The sequence below is a fragment of the Ursus maritimus genome, unplaced genomic scaffold, assembly GCF_017311325.1.
Source record: "Ursus maritimus isolate PB19 unplaced genomic scaffold, ASM1731132v1 scaffold_2, whole genome shotgun sequence".
NCBI classification, from domain to species: Eukaryota; Metazoa; Chordata; class Mammalia; order Carnivora; family Ursidae; genus Ursus; species Ursus maritimus.
Genome location: NW_024424452.1, coordinates 17179731 through 17199524, shown reverse-complemented (window position 1 = coordinate 17199524; position 19794 = coordinate 17179731). Strand labels below are relative to the sequence as shown.

The 19794-nt window shown below is 54.0% G+C and overlaps 1 protein-coding gene across 6 annotated transcripts; it reads right to left on the bottom strand.

Annotated features, from left to right (window-relative positions):
• Positions 1–649: 649 nt before the first annotated feature.
• TAOK2 (TAO kinase 2) lies at positions 650–19109 on the bottom strand. Of its 6 annotated transcripts, none has more exons than XM_008685260.2 (19): positions 18321–19108; positions 15087–15253; positions 14832–14903; positions 14632–14733; positions 14097–14142; positions 13869–13965; positions 13607–13720; positions 13409–13500; positions 11085–11178; positions 10900–10981; positions 9920–10087; positions 9484–9762; positions 9164–9325; positions 7324–7689; positions 7038–7241; positions 6483–6722; positions 3130–3342; positions 1991–2173; positions 650–1899 (listed from the first exon to the last, which is right to left on the bottom strand). In XM_008685260.2, the coding sequence occupies exons 2-19, from the start codon at positions 15216–15218 to the stop codon at positions 1378–1380; spliced, it is 3168 nt and encodes a 1055-aa protein (XP_008683482.2). In that variant the 5' UTR covers positions 15219–15253; positions 18321–19108; the 3' UTR covers positions 650–1377. The 6 variants fall into 6 exon arrangements, with proteins under 6 accessions (XP_008683482.2, XP_008683483.2, XP_008683484.2 ...); XM_008685261.2 differs by having other exon boundaries at positions 9484–9744; XM_040635112.1 differs by lacking the exon at positions 650–1899 and adding an exon at positions 2312–2419 and having other exon boundaries at positions 2031–2173; positions 18321–19109.
• Positions 19110–19794: the final 685 nt, after the last annotated feature.

Sequence of the window (19794 nt, the reverse complement as noted above, 5' to 3'; positions counted from 1 at the left end):
TTATTTCCCCCAGCTTCTCCAAATGAAGTCCCCACTTCCAGACCCTGCCATCCAGTCTGCCACCAGACTCTATCAGAAAAGAGTGTGGCTCCTACCCCCCCTCCTCCAGCCTGACCAGCAAGGCCCTCATCATCCTGTTTTAAGCTGTGTTTCATGCCTAGCTGGGAGGAGCGTCTGAATAACTGGCCTTAAGAAAAATGTGAGAAACATAATGAAATGACTTGGGGACAGCTGGTGTTTACGTCTTCCTTCTCCCCTTCTGGAAACAGCCACTTAGTCCCTGGGCCAATTCTTTTCGCCTTAAAGGGGTGGGTGCAGGGCGTAGACCTGACCAATCCGAGTACCTCAGGCCTCTGGCATACTCGCTGTTGAGATTGCTGCTAAGATGTAGGTCTGGAGCTGCCGGGAGCCTGTGTATGAAGTGAACCTCCTGAAAATCTTTGAAGCCCAAGGCAAAGGGAAATAGAGGCTGAAAGACTGATGAATTCCTTTAAAGCTCTGGATCCAGCCATGCCCAAAGTCATTAAAATCACTGAAATTTTTAGTTACACAGCCCAATAAATTCCCTTTTTTAAATACAAGGAACACTATCACCTCCCACCGAACAGTCCTTAATACACAACTTGGACAGAAAGGGTGAGTCCCGGGGTCTGTTAGAATAACCAACAGTTTATTAAAAGCTTGCTGTGGGGCTCTGTGCCAACCCCATAGCTGGGAGGGGCTCCCATGACTGCCCCCTGGCCTGGGAGCAGCCCCTTCGGAAGGTCCTTCCCTTGTTCCCCTGCCCCAGCTCTGATCTCAATTAAAAAAAAAAAAGATAAAGGACAAGACGGCACAGGACGTCAGACAGCAACGGGGGGAATGGAGAGACCAGGCAACCTGACCCCAAGACCCCATCCTGATCCTTCTTTCCTAGGAAGGCCTTTTCCTTCTGCTCTCCCCACCCCAGACCTGCTTTGCCACACCCCAGGTCTGGGGGGGCCTGGCATCCCCGGTCCACGGCCCCATTACACGGGGTAGTATAGTTCTTTGAATATAATATATCTAGACCCACCCTTCCCCTCCCCCAGGGGACCAGATGAATATTTGACACACACACATCTCCCTCCTTTCCCGAGGCTGTGATGGAGAGAGACCCTGGCACCATGGTGGGGAGGCAGGGGCTCCCGGTCAGCCTTGAGGCACCTATGCCCAAGCTGGCCCTGGGCCACTGGCCAGCCCGAGAAGCTCGTGAGATGAGGAGGTCTGAGGGGAGCTGGAGCCAACATCCTGTCCCCCACCCTTGGGTGGGCCTCAAGCTTACAGCCCTCCAGGATCAGGCTCCACCCACCCCTGCCCCTGCCCCTGCCCCATTCCTCTGCTCATCCACCCTGCACTTCAGGAATAGAAGTGGGAGGAACCATTGAGGATGTGGGAAGCGACACTGGTGCTACGGCTCAGAGGCCCAGGCACTGCAGCGGCAGGTGGGCCCACGTTGTCACTGCCACTGCCCCCTGAGGCTGCCCGCCGCAGGGGCTGAGGGCTGTTTCTTAGCAGCAGCAGGGCTCCACCACGGGGTGTACCACTCTGTGTGGGGGGCCCCAGCCAGTTTGGGGGACCTGGAGGAGCCAGCAGAGAGGGCTGACGCCAGGCTGGGGGGGGCATGCCTGGTGGAGGAGGACCATGGCTCCAATGTGCCCCCGATCGGGGAACAGGACGGGAGGGCCAGGCAGGGGCAGGGGGTGGAGCGGGATAGCCCTGGGCAGCAGCCTCGGCTGGGATGCCCCCCAGAGCCATACTGGAGAAGCCCAGCCTCATGCTCTCGGCATCGAAAGCCTCGATCTCACGGGCCTGCCGCTCGAGCAAACTCCGGATTCGCTCGGAGCGCCCTGTCTGCAAGGCCAGCAGCTCCTCTTCCACCTGGGACACCCAGAAGAGAGGTTAGCACATCCGGGGGCGGGAAGTGGGGAGCCTGCCCTCCCAGAGCGTCCTGGCGTCAGAGCCCCCTTACCCGCTGCTCCAGCAGTGCCCGCCTCAGAGCCACCCTCTGCTCCAGCTCCCGCAGCTCCCGCTCATGCTGACTCTCTGTGCGGATCTTGATCTTGCTCTGGTAGGCATTGAGCAGCTCCAGCTCCTGTTGAAGCTGCTGCCGCAGGGCCTGGAATTCTGCCTCCTGGGTCTCATCAAGCCGCAGCTGGCAAACAGGAAGAGCTCATTTCAGGGGCCTCCTCCCCCCCCCCCCACAATCCTCCCCTGCCCCAGGTAGGCCTGGGCCCTAAGGTTTCAAGTAGCAGCCAGTCTCAACATCTATCAGAATGAAAGATCGTCATACCCTGTGACACAGCAATTACACTTCCAGGAATTTATCCCCCAGGTATACTTGCACATGTGCTCGGAGGTGTTCACTGAAGCGTTGTAATAGCAAAATACTGGAAACAACCTAAATGTCCACCAATAAGGGATGGGTTAAAGAAATTATGGTACATCTATACCATGGAAAATTCTACGCTGTTTCAAAAATGAGACAGGTGTACTGACATGGAAAGATGTCCAAGAAATATCAGGTGGAAAAAGAAGAGAACAGTATGTACAATACGACCCCATTTCTGTTTAAAATTGTATGTCATTTTCCAAATACGCATAGGGAAAAAAATCTAAAATACAATTACTCACAGTTACCTCTGAGAGGTGGGATTGGGTGAGAGAATGGCAATGAATAGGGGGCACTTTGATGTTTTACACTATGTGTAGTTTTTAATTGGCCCATCCCAGTGTTGTTGTGTGATCACTCTTAGAACAACAATCTTCAAAATCCTCCAGAAGTCTGAGTAAATCGGCCCAAGGGCCACAATCATTTTGATTTGCTCCCTGTTAACACATTAAACTAACTCAGGCCCAGGAAAAAATTATAGCCACTCTTTCCTTGGTGTTCTTGGTAGTCAGGCTGGCTTTGTCAAGACCTTAAGAAAATACTTGAGAGAGACAATAAAACCATTGCGGAGAACTCTAACAGTGGGAGAGTATCCAAGTTTCCCCCAAGAACAAAAGCCCCGTCTTTGTCCACACTCTCCCATTCCCACTCCCCATAACTAAGCTGGGCGTACAGAGGCCAGCCTCCACCATGCTCCCTCCCTGGACCCCAGGCCTCACCGCCTGTGAGCTGAGCATCTCTGAGATGGACTGGTCGTACTGCTCGGCTAGGATTGCCAGCTTGCGGGTCTGTTCTTCCTTGAGCCGCTTAAGGAGGCTCTTGTGCTGAGCTTTGGGCGTGGTCTCCAGCAAGTGTGCCCGCAGGGCCTTGTATTGCCGAGTCTGGATCTTACACGTCTCCTGGAACTGCTTCTTGATCTGCAGCTCCTTAGACTATGCAGTGGACGGACCAAGGGGAGATGGGGGCAAGGGAGAGGAGGAGGAGGAGGAGGAGGAAGAAGAGGAGGAGGAACAACCAGGGAGAGGGGGAGAAGAGAGAGAGAGAAGAGGAGACAGAAGCAGAGACAGGGAGAGGGAGAGAAACAGAAAACATGTTAGACAGAGGGGGCGGGGGGAGTTGTATACAGACAGACATGGAGAGATGGGATTGTGTTGAGAGAGATCAGGAAGATTCTCAATGGGCAAGAGATACAAAGTAAACAAGACAGGTGCCAAGAACATGTTCAGAGTTGGGTAGAAAACTCACAAGAAACAGCAGGAGAGTTCATGGACAGGGAACTGAAAATCTTTAGGGTACTGAGTGCACACAAGAAACTCTGACCATGCAAAGAAGGAGAAAATACAACCCAGAGACAGAAGCCAAGAGAGCAGATACAGAATGTGCATAAGAGTGAGAGAACCAGGTCACACAACACACCCATGGAAGAGAGCAACACGGCTAAGGAAAGACAGAGGAAGTCCCAGGTTCAGCACCTCAGGGTGGGAGGGAGGGAAGGAGGATAAGCTCCGAGCTGAGAAATGGATAAGGAGTAGCCCCATCTTGGGCCACACCAGGGAAAGGGGCAAAGGAGATGGCCAGAAAAGGCCTGACAAGTTCAATGGGCCAGCAGGTGCTACCCTGACCAGATCTCCACATTCCAGCCCGGCCCCTTATGTACTCAGCTCCCACTCCCAAGCCCAAAACCAATCCCATTTCCATGCGCCCCAACTCTGCCTGGTCCCCCAAACTCACCACCCCCTACTGTAGTGGGTTTGTAGTCCCATCCCCACGCCCTCTAGGGTAAAGCCTAATGCCAGGAGAGAAATTCAGCTCCCAGACAGGAGGGAACCACATAGGGAATGGGTTGGGAGAAAAGGCAGGGGATGAGGACCAAAGGACCGGGAACCTAAGGGCTCGCTGGAAAGAATCCACCAACAGGGGAACTATGGGACCAAGAAGTCTTGTGGAAGCTCAACAGGGGCTCAGACCTCCGAGCTGGTGGTGGTCATGATGCAACGAAGCTATGAAGGCAGAGAGGATGAGGCTGAGGAGTGAAAGGGGTTAAGATAACGTAGATGGGGGTGAAGAGGTCATGGAACTGGGGGCCAAGGGTCCAGATTGGGGGCATACCCGGGAGGCTAGGCGGCAGGACAAAGCAGACAGAGGCAGCCTGGGCCAAAGGTACAGTTCCGCTCAGATATTTTATTTGTGTTTGTCTTTTTCTTTTTTTTGGTGGGGGAAAGGGGACAGGTTGGAAGGGAGACAGAAAAACAAAATCAAAGAGAGAGAAAAAAAAAACATGACTTCCCACCCACCGCCACCCCCCGGCCCCAGGCCTGAGTTGATGAGGGTGAGGATGAGCACACACACAGCGGGAGAACAGCAATAATTTAGGGTAGGGGAGGAGTGTCAGGAGAACACGAAGTGTAACTTCCGGACTCCACGGTGGAGGAGGCTGCCTGTCTAGAGGTCCAAAGGACTGGGGTGAGGTGGGGAAGCAAACTAAGGAAGGAGGGGTGAAAGGGAGGAGAGGATTGGGACTGGAGAAACCTCACTGAGTAGTGGGAGATAAAGTGCTCGATGCTCTAGATTCGGGCTGAGGAGGAGCTAGAGTTGGTTACCTCCAGGGAGGCAGGGCCCGGGACTGGCGGGTTCGGGATCGCCGCCCAGTTAGAGTCCCAGGCGCTGGTTGGCGAGAGGCAGGAGGACCTAGCCGGCGCTGGCTGCGTGGCAGCAGCCGGGGAATACGGCTGGGCCTTTCACCCCGGAGCAGGCCCCAGCTGGCCAGTGTATGGATGGCCCAGGGGGGCAAATGTGAGGCTAAACCCTGGCTGGCCCGTGCCAGGCGCCAGTTCCAGCCCTTGCACAGGGTCCAAAACCTCGCCAATAGGGCCAGTGGGTGTCGGGCAGCACGGGGATTACCCCGCCGGGGCCCAGGGACAGGCAAACGGCTGCGAAAGCCACCCTTGTTGGTTTTGGGGTAGAGTGCAAACAGGCCCCGGTCCCCCACAGACCCACAGCCCTGTAGGGCACGAAAGGCCATGGGCGATAGGTGCAGCAAAGCCCACAACCAGAGTCGAGAGATACCCCGGTGCATCCGGGGGCCCTGCTGCCGCACCCATTTGCCCCCAGCTGCGAGAGCTGCCAGAGGTATAGCCAGGCCTGGCCAGGCTAGGAGCCAGGCGGCCCCAAGGCCCAGAGGGACACCCATAAGGCCACGGCGCCAACTCAGACCCAGGACGGCCCCCAGTGCGGTGCCCTGAGCCAGGAGTAGGAACAGACTGGGGGGCAGGTGCAGAGCCGTACAAAGAAGTAGGTAGGAGGCCCCCAGGCCCACCAGCCCCACCTCAAGGGCCAGCAGCGATGCCTGCAGGCCACCCCCGCCCTGCGCTGCCAGCAGTGGGAGTAGCAGCAGAAGTAGTAGGGGCAGGAGGCCAGAGGAGGACCCCACTGCAAAGGAGAGGCCGGCCAGGAGACCATGGGACAGAAGTCCAGGGAGCTGGCTAGCAGGGCCATGCCTCAGATGTGTTGGAGGGGGTTCAGGCGGGATGTCTGGTGAGGGACAGCCATCTCCAGGGTCCCTCGGGGTCCTAATTGGAGCTCCCTCTTCCTCTTCCTCCTCCTCAGGGACTGGGGTCAGTGCTGGGCCTGGGATCCAGCCAAGCTCAAATTCCTCATCCAGGAGACTCCCATCCTCCTTCCCCCATAACCTCCATTCCCCAGCCGCCTCCTGGCCTACAATGCTCCTCTCCTGGGGTGCCAGGGATGGGACTCTAAGTTCCTCTATCTCCTCCTCAGGCAGACCCCAAACTTCCTCATCAACCAAACTCCTATGTTTTTGTGGACCAGGACTAGGGGTCCCTGATTCTTCCCCCAATATCCTCTGTTCCTCTGGCTCCAAGGTGGCCCCTTCCTTTCCCAGAATCCTTCTCTCTGGAACTGCTTCCTCCTCCTCTCCCAGAATTCTTTGGTTCAGGACTGCCTCCTGGCCAGATGAGCAGGGCTGCTCCTTTCTAGGGGTGCCTGTGCTGGGTGGTCCCAGAGCCCCAGGAATGGGGAGCGGGAGGCCCGGGGGACGCTGGCCTGCACGTACTTTGAGGCTCTTGGGCTGCTGGCGAACCTGGGCCGCATGCTTCTGCCGCAACTCTTGCTCACGCCGCTTGTTGTACTCCAGCTGGTTGCCCAGCTCCGTCTGGTGCTGCAGGCGGGTGAGCTCCGCCCGTGTGCGCTGGACGGCCTGGAGCTGCCGTAGCTCCAGCTCCCGCGTGGCCTCATGTTGCCGCAGCAGCAGTGCACACTCCAAGTCCTTCTGGGTTTGCTTCTTGTTCAAATCCTGAGGTAGAAGGGAGGCAGGGCCCGAGCCTGGTCAGGAAGCCTTGTTGGTATCAAGAGAGCTCCAGGACTCTCTGGAAGAGGGAGCCAAGCACAGGGAACTGAGGGGTGCAGGGGAGCCAAGCTCCTGGCTAGCCTGGGAACAGGAGCCTAGGGAGCTCCAGCAGGTCTGACAGGCATGAGGAAACAAGGGGTGTGGAAGAGAAGCCAAGCCGTGACATGAAAGAGGGCAGAGGGGAAAGATGACCCTAAGCGAAGCAAACGGAAGGGGTAGGCGCCTGTGCTGCGGGAGGGAATGGGGGATGGGGTGGCCTACCTCTCGCAGCAGGTCCTGGTCCAGGCTGTGGCGAGCCAGCAGCATCTTGCGCTTATACTGGCGACACTGAAGCTCAAAGTACTGGCGCTGCCGCCGCAGCAGACCTGCCTCCTCCTCCGCCTGGCACTGCTGGAGCTGCTCCTTCTGCCGCAGAAGCCACTCGGCCTTCTCCCGCTTGGGGGTGCTGGGGTTCTCCTGGAGCTCCTGGGCAAGGCAGTGGGGAGGGCAGGGGGTCAGGGCGCCTCACCCACCACAGGCCCCACCCGAGGCGATGGCCCCATCCCACCTCTTTCAGCTGCTCCTTCCGAAGTTTGTAGGTTCGCTTCTGTGCCTCCAGCAGGGCGGCCAGCTCCTTCTTCTGCTGCCCAAGGATGTGCTGCTGGAACTTACGCTCCTCGGCCTGGGCAGCTCGAGCCTCCTTCTCTCCAATGGCCTGGTGCCGCCGGGACAGCTTTTCTGCCTCAGCCCCAAAGCCAGCCCGCTGGGCCTCAAGCTCCCGCTGCAGCCGCGCGCTGTGCTCCTCACGTTCACCCCTCAGCCGTGACTCCAGAGCCAGCAGCTGTTTCTGGTGCTGTCGTCGCATCCGCTTATAGCCGCTCAGCTGCTCCCGCAGCGCGGAGTCCTGCTCGTGCTCCTGGATCTGGCGGCTGACCTGGGGCAGGAGAGAGGATGAGGAGTGGGGCTCGGCCCTGCCCCATCTCATTAACACGATCGTCGTGCTCTACTGGAGAACACGCGTTTCAGATTCATGGGTTTAATTCTCATTTGGTGCTTTCCTCACACTCGGCCCCTCTGAGCCTGCTGCCTCCATAGGATGATGGACACACAGTCTATGTCACAAACCGCTGAGACCCACACAGGACCCAGGACAAAAGTGGCAACAATTCAAATTAATTCAAAATCAGACACGCCTGGGCTACACTCCCAGCTCGGCCACTTACTAACCATGTGACCTCAAGCAAAGTAATGACATTATGCCTCCGCTCCCTCATTGGCTAAATGGAGCAATGATACCCTTCCGTAGGAAGCTGTGGAAATTAAGTCTGATACAGATGTCATAGTGTCTAATAAAATGCTCTGACCTAACAAGTGTTGGCTTCCTTCCATTTCAGCAAACACTAAGGACTCCTTACACAGTCCAGGTATGGAGCTAGGAGCTGGACCATGAGATGTTGGAGTATCAAGAACACTGGCCTGGATGTCCCCATCTGAGGTTTGGAGCTCAGATCCCATTGTAAAGTGGGCATGACTCCAACTAGTCCAGGTGGCTAAGTCCCTGGAAGTCACAGACCTCTCTGCACAGTACCACCAAGCACTAAGCATCACAGGATCTGAAGAGCTGTCCTAGCACAACAGTCAACCATAAGCATTAGCCATAGAATATACTAGACTAACCACCAGCCTCCAAGGGAACTGATGTTGGTGCTTGCAGTCAAGCAAGAATGTAACCTAAAGGTTTATTGAATGTACGGATGAAAAACTATGTTTTATGAAAACTCTATCCATCTTTTCCTGTGAACTGAGAAAAACATAACCATGACTTGATTTTGGGAGGACCAAGGTCCTGCTTAATTTAAAAATTTGAGAACCACCAAAGGTGTTTGGGGAAGCGCCTTGGACAACAGCACGCCTGAGTCACGACTGCCTTATCTCTCAAATGGGCTTGTACCCTTTCCCTACAGAGGAGCTGGAAGGATGAGATACAGGTATGGGTGTGAGCCTGAGAGCCAAACAATGGTATGAGGCAGACACTGGCCACCATTCCTTGCCCTCCAGGGGCACAAAATCCAGCACACCCATCATAATGCCATTTAGGAGCAACACAGCACAGGGATGTGAAGCACCTGGCTGGCCAGGAGCCTGGGGAGACACCCCAGGACATGCTACTCAAGTCTAGCCAGGAAAAAGGAGTAAGAGTTTCCCAAGCTAGGAATACCCACATTGGGCAATGTGACCAAAACAGTCTGTTGCGAGAAGACAGTGGGGAGGGTCGAGGAGAGAAGGCAAGAGACAGCAACAGAAAGTGAGGGTGCAATCTGGACTTAATCCAGTGCCACAGGTGGAAAAAATCATCTCTGGACTTAGAGTTTAAGGCATCCAGGCTGAGGGAGGATGGCCACACTTACCAGGGAGGCAGTACGGATGGTGGCAAAGTGGTCCCGGTTGCGGCAGTAGGCCCGGCGGCGGGCAGAAGAGGTGGTAGAGGTGGGAGCCGGGGCTGCCGGTGGCTGGAGAGGGCTGGGGGTCATCTCTGGCTGGTAGGGGTCATCATACAGGTTGTCAGAACCCTAGAGGAAGGGAAGGTAAAAGGAATGCCCAAGGTTCAGGGCCCTAAGGGAGTTCCCTGGAGACCCAGTGAGACTTAGAGAAGGAGCAATCATGCTTGGGAGGGAGAACTGGGGCTCAGCCTGCTCACCATCAGGCTTACTGAGGGTGAGCTGCATACCGGCAGTCGGTGGATGATGGAACTATGGGAGGTGACCGTGTGCTCCCCTTCCTGCATCATAGCCATCTCTCGGGCTTCGGGCCCTTCCTCTTCCTCCTCCTCCTCTTCTTCTTCCTCCTCCTCCTCCTCGTTGTCTGAGGCATCCGCTAGGCTGTTGACTGAACTGCTCTGACTGGAGGCGCTGATGGACATGCTGGGCACTGAGTGGCTACTCTCTAAACTGGTCAGCGTCCCAGCCCGGTGCATATAGGGCTCGGCCTCCTGTGGACAGGGCGCAGGCTGTTGGGCAGGGAAGGGGAAGGACAAGGGGTGTGTATATGGAGGCAGCACAGGGAGACAGAGGGTAGGAAGAGGGAGAGGGAAAGTGAGCCAAGCAGCTGCTAGGAGGCCAGCATAACACAGTGGTATAAAAGGGTAGCATGCTAAGCTGGGTCACCTCCTCTTCCTCTGGGGCCTCAGCACCAGGGCCATTGGGTGCCTCCTGGAACAGTATCTTCTTCATCTTTCGGTACTGCAGGTTGTCTAGCTCCCGCACAGCATCCTTAGTCCTCTGGATTAGGTCCATGATGACTGTGGGTGGCCGCTCCCGGAGCACAAAGCGGTGCTGAGAGGAGAGAATGCTGAGGCCAGCTGCCGAGCACCCTGCCCCCCTCCCCCCCCAATATCCATGGGCTTTGGCGTTCCCTCTGCCCTGAGACACTTCCCTGGGGCCCATGCCCACCATAAGCTGATGCTAGCCTTGTCTTAACCCTGCGCCCACATGAGTTTTCACCACCCAATCACTACTTCCAGGACAGGCTCCTGTTCCTCCAGGCACGGCTGACAGACAAGACAGTCAGGAGATCTGGAATGTAGCTCAGGTCCTCTATCAAAGTGCTGTGTGCCGCTGGACACATCATGAGGCCTCTCTGAACCTCACAAGGTATCCCACGATTACAGAACAAGTAGGTCAAACTAGACTGTCTACATCAGTTTCCAGCTAGGTCTCCTTAGGCCCCCATGGATCTGTGAAGGGAATGGGGGCCCCTCTACTGTTGATAACTCAAAACACACCTAAGGGAAATCATACATTTACCCATGACAAGGCTACACAGGCTTTTGGCTTGAATTACATCAGATCAGTATGGTAACCCTGGTTATCGCACGCAGACCAGAAGCTCTGGCTGGCAATTATGTACATCTTTGATTAATAAAAGATGGGAAAACAAATTATTACTTAATAAATAAATAAAGGCAGTCTGGTAGACAAAATCTTGCAAAACACAGAGTCCATTGGGCACTGGGAATGGGGGTGGGAATTCATAATGAAGTTCTTGGTGGAGAAAGAACTGGGAATCACTAATGTCACTGAGGGGGTTCTCAGGTGATTCTAACAGGCAACAGTTCTAGGAGAATGCTAGGCTAGTGAGCCCTCACCTTCAGAAGAACCTCTGAGGTTGGTCTGTCTTGAGGGATTTTCTGAAGACAGGAGTCAACAAAATTCCGGAAGTACTCAGACCTAGAAGTCATGGGAGGATAAGGGAGGGGTGGGAAGGCCATGAGCCAGGCAGCCTTACTCTATGTATGGCCTAACCCCTGGGCCCAGGAATCCCAGTTCTCACCAGTGTCCTGACTGGAGCACGGGGGACTCGTTCTGTGCAATGTGGTATAAGGCACTCATCGCATTCATGTTAAACAGCGGTGGTTTCCGTTCCGCTACAGAGAAAGGTCAACAGGGAGAAGGTGAGAGGTGGTAGGTGGGCAGAGGAGGCTGGAATGGAAATCAAAAGATTTGGGTCTACACCCCAGCTCTCTGACTTCCTTGCTGCATGACCCTGACCAATTCTCACAATCTCAATTAATTCCCTCTGTAAAATGTAACACGCATCCTCTCCCCTGCACACGGTGGAGCAGGGATCAAAGAAAACAACGTGTGCATAAGCACCAAAGGAAGAAGAAGGAAACACAGTTATCAGCCCAACTAACATTTATTAGGTTCCAAATAAAAACAAAAAACTTGCTAAGTGTTATGGGGAAGTTAAGGAAAAACAAGAGACAGGCCCTGTCCTCAGGGAACTTCCAGTCTAACCGGGAAGGAGACAGGAAAATGGCTGGGAAGCTGGGTGTGCATGGTGGGCCCTCAAACTGGTACATAGGCAGGGGATTAAGGGTAGGTCTTTAGAAAAAGGGATATTGGAGCTAGGCCTCAGATTAGAAATTACAAGCCAGGTGCTCCTTGTGGCCCAGATAAATGTTTTGTGTTGTTTATGTTTTTTGGCCTAAACAGTGATTTTCAAATTAAATTCCAACCTAACAATTTAATAACCACCACCACCACCACCATCATCATCTAAATTTCTAGTTTCTCCTAAAAAATTAGATCTGGTGAAAAGGAGCTAACATTCCTACATAATGATGGGCTAAGCAACAGCAATCTCCAGTTTGCCAGAGCCTTCTCCACATTGCTTCTCTGATACAGACTATCAGCTGGCATTTATAATCAGGACTAATTGTTTCTTCAATAGTAGAGAAATATTTCTCTGCATTCACATCTCTACCAAAAACTAGGAATAAAAAGGACAGCTCTCAATTTTTCTTCTACCTGGCCTGTTTCACATATTTGCATCACCTGTCTGGCTGTGGCCTCAAATGACAAATGCAGACATGTGGAGATGGAGGACAAGGATATGTCCAAATCTCGGACTTCGGGCAGAAGACACAATACAAACCAAGGCAAGAAAGTGGAAAAGTTCATGGCATACTCAGGGTGTGCTCATGAAGGGGAGAGCGAACGTTCAGGAAGCGGAACCTCTAGCTTGGTGGAAGGAAGGGTGGGGATGGCGTCAGTCTTGAAGGCAATGGGGAGCATTAACGGCTTTGCAGAGGGGAGCGAAGCAACAACACCCAGCTAGGGCAGATCTCTCTGACATAAGAGAGACTGGAGAGAAGAAGAGACTATTGGTAGGAAAGATCACTGCAAGAAGTCATTGATAAGAAGAGCTAAGGGCATCTCTTTCTTGGGCAACTACTTGTGCCTAGAACTGTGTTGAAGGCTTTACGAACATTACCTCACAAATAGTTGTTTCAGTAGTGTAAGCTGGCAGAGATGAGAACCTTGATAGGGCTGCAAGGCCTCATGAACTCACTTGAACCTCTCTGGCCTTATCACTCACTGCTTTTTACACGGCATTACCTGTAATATTCCAAACAACCGAAGCTAGTCTCAGCTCCCCATGCCTGCTCTTACCTATCTGGAATGCTCTTCCCTATAGTCTTCACACAGCTACTATTTGTCTTACGGTTCTGCTTACACAGCTCTGTTACAAGGAGACCTTCCTCAGCCCCTGAACTACGTCAAGTCCTTTGTTTTACGGTTGTACTGTTCCTTTAACTTCTCTTTTCAACTTCTATCACACTGAGAGAAAACATGCTTGTTTCCCCAACTAGAATATAAGTTCCATGAAGGCAAGAACCTCATTCCCTGCTATATCCCCAGAACCTGCTAGCATAGCATGGCACACAGTGGGCATTCAAAAAAGATATAGGGGCACCTGGGTGGCTCAGTTGGTTAAGCGTCTGCTTTTGGCTCAGGTTATGATACCAGGATCCTGGCATCAAATACCACATCGGGCTCCCTGCTCAGCGGGGAGCCTGCTTCTCCCTCTCCTTTTGCCTGTCGCTCTCCCCCCTGCTTGTACTCTGTCAGATAAATTCTTAAAACAAAAAACAAAAAACAAACTAGAGTAGTGGACAGGAAGGGAATGCTCCGAAATCTTCAGGTCTAAGAGCTGGCAGGATTTGACAGCTGGCCTGAATTGGGGATCAAGGGTAGAGTCAAAATGGACAGGAGCTTGAAAGCCTGAGGGTGAGATAGTATGGGGATGGTAAGAAAAAGAGAAAGGAGTGGGAGAAAAAAGAACAAAGGAACAGAGGATGTTGTCCTTACCCAGCTCGATGCAGGTTATCCCCAAGGACCAGACATCCACCTTGCCATCGTACTGCCCCTCATCCATTGCCAGGATCACCTCTGGAGCCATCCTGGGAGAAAGGTCAGGAGAAAGAGGCTGATCACCCACCCAGACTCTGCCAACTCCTGCTCCCAACATCCTGGGGACTCTCTCCACTCACCACTACCCCCACTCACCAGTATGGGGTGCCCACAAAGGAGTTGGCGGGTGCCATGATAGATGCAGAGCCGAAGTCCCCCAGCTTCACCAAGCCTGGCTCTGACAGCAAGATGTTTCCAGCCTTCACATCCCTGCCAGAGACAAAGCACAGGGTAAGGCATGCACCTCAGGAAGGCTGGGCAGGGGCTTTAGCACAAGTTTCCAAGAAGGCCATAGCCCACTGAATGAGGACTGGTGCAGAGTGCACCCCCTCCCAGCCATTGTCAGTGCAGCTTGTACCTATGGATCATGTTGTGGGAGTGCAGATAAGCCAGGCCCTGAAGGGCCCCGTGGGTCACAGCTGCAATCTCCACCTCCTGAAGGGGCTTCTTGTGCACTGGGGAGTGAGGGAAAAACAACAAACTGAAGGGAGCCCAAGGGTGGCGCTGGAACAAGCTCCCCTGCTCCCTTCTCCTAGAGCTTCTTTGCTCTTCTCCCTTCTCCCACTTGTTGGTCAGAGCCACTTACCTTCTAGAAGGTCAGAAGCTGAGCCCAGGCAATACTCCATTACCAGCTAAGAAAGGATTAAAGGGTCAGAGATAAGCGTATCTGGCCACCCCTGCCCCATCTCCCTTGGGCAGAGATCCAGAGGGTTTCTCTGCCTATCCTCCACTCATGCATTGCCCCCGGGGGGTAAAGACAGAGAAGGAGGACAACTGAGAAAACAACGTGGTCATGAGAGAGTCCCTAGAGCCAGGGACTCCTCTAGAAACAGCCCAAGATACCACCACTCCCATCTGAATCCCTTCGAAACCCCATTCTATCTCCATTTCCTCCAGCCCATGTGCCCCTTTCCAACTACTAACAGTTTATGCCAATCTTCAAACCAGCCTCTCCTTCTGGACAGGCACTGCTATTCACGGGTTCGTCTGAGGACTAAAGAAGTTGGGGGAGACCTCCTCCTTTCCAAGGTCCCTATAATGGCACCTGGAACAGGGCCCACCCAAGAGACTAGGACAAAGATGGGGGCAAAGATCAGGCCAGAGTCAGGGGGCTAGCTCACCCAAGCCGTGTGCTCCCTCAGGTAACAGCCCCGGTACTGAATGGTATTGGGGTGCCGGAGCTTCTGCAGGAACCGCACCTCCTTGATGATATCCTGCCACTTCTAAGAGGAGGTCAGGGGAGGAGAGGCTTACTCAGCCTGCACATTGTGACTGGGGTCCCCTGACCTGGCCCCCACCAGTCTTGTCAGACCTGACCTACCTCATTTGACTGCTTCCCACTGTAGGACATCTTCTTGATGGCCACCACTTCACTATTCCGGACATCTCGGGCCTAGAAGATCAGACCAGAAGGTGGTGAAGGCCCCTAGTAAGAGCTGGGCAGCGCAAAGACTTGTTGGCCCAACAGGAGAGGGCAGGAAAGGCTGGTGTGGTACAGCAGAGTAGACGGCTGTGGACCCACAGCAGGAAAAATACAGTACCCGTCCCTATCCCTTTCTCTTAAGCCCCAACTCACGAAATACACAGCTCCAAAGCTGCCATGGCCGATTTCCCGGAGATCAGAGAAGAGCTTTTCAGGGTCATCCTTGAAGAAGAGCTCAGCCACATCGGGGTCCTTCAGGCTCCCGGCCCGGCCCCCAGCTGGCATGATGGCCCCTGGGGGCCCTGAGAGTGGGGCCTGACCTGGAGAATGAAGAGCAGACCCTCAGAGCAAAGATGGGACACTCAGAGAGAGGAAGGGGCCTCTCAAGTTTCTGCCTTCTCTTCCCCTAGCTCCCTGATGAGGGGGAGGCACTGCAGAGGAAGGGCAAGGGGGAGATTAGGAACAACATCAAAGCTCCAAAAAAATGAAGTTGCCCTGGCAACCAGAGCACGGGGGCCGGGTCCCTGGAGTCCCTAAAACTGCTAGGAAGAGTGAGAGCTAAGCATCCTCACCACCCCCAGCCCTCAATAAGATCCATTTCGCTACAACCCTTACTTCTCCCCTCAAGAATAAAAGATCCCGCCTCCCAGCCAGAACCCCAGATTCCCAAGTGTCCTGTCCCACAAGTCCCATACCCCAAATATTTCCAGGCACCTTCCTGTTCCCCTTGGCGTCGAGGCCCCCTCCTCCCTCAACCTCTCACACCCTGGAAGAGAGCAGGAAACAGCCAGGCTGGAGGCAGTGGAAATCCGGCCATTGTTAGAAGTGGGTACTGGCCCAGAAGGGCCAGAGGACTTGCTCTCAAAAAGGGCTAGGGACACCGGTAGGGAGGAGATGTAAGACGGGAAGGACAGGGATAGAAACGGCATCTGGCTTTTTGGGGCCTCTCTGTGACCTGGGCCATCTTACTTGTCCAGTCCCATTGCATATGCACCATGCACAGGTACAGGACATTTGTGGCGTACAAATAACATTTACTGAGCAAGTTCAGTAAGCACCTTACATGCATCTCTCTCATTCAATCCTTACCACAACTTTATGAGGATTTACTATTACCCCTATCTTGCAGATGAGGAAACAAACTCAGAAAAGGTTAAGCCTTGCCCAAAGCTGGTCCCCTACTGCTATGCTTTTAGAACAGCCCTGTGAAATAAGCAGGGCAGAACACTAATCACCATTTCACAGATGAGGTGACTGAGGCATAGAAAGGAACCAGGATTTCTCCAAGGTCAGAGAACAGGAGCTTCTCTTCAGTCAGGCCAGTGTGCTTTTTTACTGTCTTAGCAACTCACCTCAAGCTCATCGCCCTCCTACAGGAAGCCTCCCTTGACCACTCTGGCCTTTGGGGAGAGCGCCTAGAGCACCCAGCCCAAAACCCAGAAAAAGCTCCTGCAGTACAAGAAAGCCAAGGACCCCACCCCTTTCCCCCAGGGAATTCCAGGCCAGGCTCCAGGCTAAGCACTTGTTGGAATTTAGGCACAAAAGAGCCTTCAGCAGAGTTGGACTCCCAAGGGCAGAGTTCTAGCTCCTTTAAAGCACCTAACAATTTAGCATGTAATTATATTCTGTCGTGCATTGTTTCCTGTTGTGTTGTTAATTTTGTCTCCTTAGCCCAACTGGAAGTTGGAGGGCAAGAAGCCTGACTCTCCGGTGGGCCCCCAGGGTGCAGAGGGCTCAGAATAGCCTAGGAGATTGATTGACTGCCCTCAGCCAAGCCCTCAGCAGCTCCCAAGCTGTTCAAAACAGGCCCCTTTCTCCATTCTCCTGCCAGCACCCCTGCCAAGCACCCCTCACCCCCACCACACACCCACACACAAAGGCAGGTGCTCACAACTTGCCAAAGCAATCTTCTTGACCTCTTTACCAGCACCCAGCCCAGAATGCCAACCCAGGACCCCAAGCCACATATAAGGGATGCCAACAAAACATCACACAGGGCCTCTTCCTCAAATAATGAACATCTGAGCGATTACCAAGGTCTGTGCTAAATCACAGCCACCTTCTAAAATGGACAATGTTATCACCATTCTGCAGATGAGGAAACCCAAGTCTGTCTGTCCCTAAGCTACACTACCAGTACATCTCATCAGCAACATAAAACAGGGTTTTGAGTTAAGTTCTTTATGCTTGGTCTTCTCTTTGGTAAAATGGATTACAGCATAGGGCTGTTGTGAGATTTTTAATGATATCTCAAACCTAGGAACACTATGCAGACACTTAGCATATGGATTTTTCCTTCCCTGCCTCCAGGGTCACCACAAGGATTTAATACTTTGGGGATCATCCTACCCCAGCAGCTTGGCTTTAACTGAGAAGAGACCCACTATGGCTATCATTTGTCAAAAGAGAGAGCCCTCTCAGGAACCCAGGCCAAAGAATGGAATCAGGGTAAAGATGAAGGTCACAGTAGAGAGAAAAATCCATGAGACAGAAGACAGGAGCCAGAGCCTCCCAACACGAAAAGCTTCTGAGAAAAGCCCTCCCAAAAAGGAAGCTCTTCTCCCCCTCATTCTTAAATCTCACCCTAACTCATTCTCCTCTGGATCCCTGGCCAAGAAGAGATGCCAAGAGAGAGGTAAGGAGCAGGGGCAAAACTTGATCAAGAACCTGGGTTTAAATCCTGATTCTGCCACTGTGTGACCTTGGGCAACCTCTCTGGGCCTCAATATTCTCAACTGTAAAATGGGAACACAGCAACAAAAGAGGCCCCCACAGGGTGGAGGGGGAGGTGTCACATGAGAGAACAGATGTAAAGCACTTTGTAAATGACAGATCGCTTGACAAACGTATGAGATTACACCATCAGCAAGAGGTTGGAAGGTAACGATATAGCTAGGAGAAAATACTGCTAGGCATTCCTGAACACAAATGCACACACACACACTTCCTTGAAAGGACAAGAAATCCAACCAGACCATGCCTAAAAAACAGGTAAGTGGACCCACCATGGAGATCAAAGGCAAGGGAATCAACACCCCAAAGCAATCCAGAGAAAGGGGTATAATCACGGAGAACAGGTAGCTGTGAGGGGCAAAGTGAACATGGGAGAAGACAAGAATGCAAACCCATATGATCAGTTCAAGCACCCTAGGGCGTGACCCCCATGACATCAAAGACCCTGGCACCTGAGGTCCCTCATCAGGCAGACATAATGAAGGAAGAGGAACAAGGTGGCAGCAGAAGGCACGGCTAGCCAGAGGCTGACCACTGGCCCACTGGACTTCATCCTGAGGAGAGGGCCTACCCAGGCCCAGTTCCTCAAAAAAGAGCACCCTTTCTTCTCAATGCTAGACACAGGGACCCGCGCCCCTGCACCCCGTGTCTCACCTGGTAGGGGTCACTATGGTGCCCCAGCGCTTCCGCCTCCTCCTGGGGTCCTCCAGCGGCTCTGCCAAGCAGGGAGAGGGGCAAGGAGACCTTTCCCCTTGCCACCTCTTCCTCGGCTTTCCCCCTTCCTGAGGGGCGGGCCCGGGAAGCCTCCCCTGGAGGGGAGGGGGTGACAGCCTGATCTGACCTCGCGGTCCAGTCCTCCTCCTCCTCGAGGGCGACAGTTGCTGAATTCCGGATTTCTGGTTGTGGGGTCTGAACCCCAGATATTTGAACGAAGGGAGGCTGAATCTGATATCTGAACGCGCGGGGAATGAACCCCGGATACTGGTGCACGCAGGGGCTTGAACCCCAGATTTTTGAAATCCTATGAAACAGAGCCCCAGGTTTAGAGAGATTGAGACCCGAGTCCTGGCTACGTGGGGTCTGAGGGGCAGATACCCGGATATTTGAGAAGCGAGAGGTTAAGCCCGGAAATTCGCGACCGAAGGGCCTGAGCCCCAGGTCTTCGGCCACCGACAGGGGGCCCACCCCGAGGACGTCCGGCCGCACGGCCCCTCTCACGCCGGGGTCCGAGGGTGACAGCCTTCACTCCCGCCCCGGCCTCCTCCCTTTTCCCTTCTCTCTCCTGAGGGTAGCTGAAAGATTGTAGCTAAGGACGGTCCCCGCGCCTTCTCTCCCTCTCCTCTTCAGTCTCAGCCTCTCTCCGCACCACAGCCCCGGTCTCGTCCCGGTCTCCCTCTCCCTCTTCCTCCCAATTCCAAGATGGAGACCGGGCGGGAGCGCGCAGGCGCGGTACGGACGCCGGGCCAAAGGGGGCGGAACCCCAAATGAAATAGCCCCGCCCCTCTATCCTCACTGCCGGGGCCAGGGAGATGGGCAGCCACCGAGTCAGAGTGCGCGCGCGCTCCGCCACGCGGACCCTGGATGGGAGGAGGCGGGGAGAAGGGCTAGGCTTGGAGGGGGAGGAGCTCAGCACGCAGTCCGACAACTGGCCTTGGAGAAGGCTGCGGCGCATGCGCTCGCCCCGCCTCAGCGCTGAGCCCGAGCTTGTTGCTAGGGGAAGCTTTGAGGGGGCGCGAGTGGAAGGAAAGAAGAAGCCGGGATCTGCGCCTGCGTATAGGGTAGCGGTTGGGAGGGGCAAGGGAAGGAGGCTTGCTGGGCTCGGAAAAGGCGGGAAAATGGACTGCTCTGGTTAGTAACCATACAGCCAGGACGTGGGCTCCCAAGTTCGAGGAATCTTTGCTGGGAAAACTCAAATCTGTCAAATCCCTTCAGGAAGCAGGCCTTTCACAATTGCATGACCTACCCAAGGTCACACAGCATTTACATCAAAGCATTCCCATGACCATACCCACCTGATTCTCTCAACTACTTGGAACTATGGGTTTTCTTTCATAGAAGAACACAAGGCATAAGGTGGCAGAGGTGGCGATCAAAACCAAGTGTTTTCCAAAGGCAAGTCACAATAGAG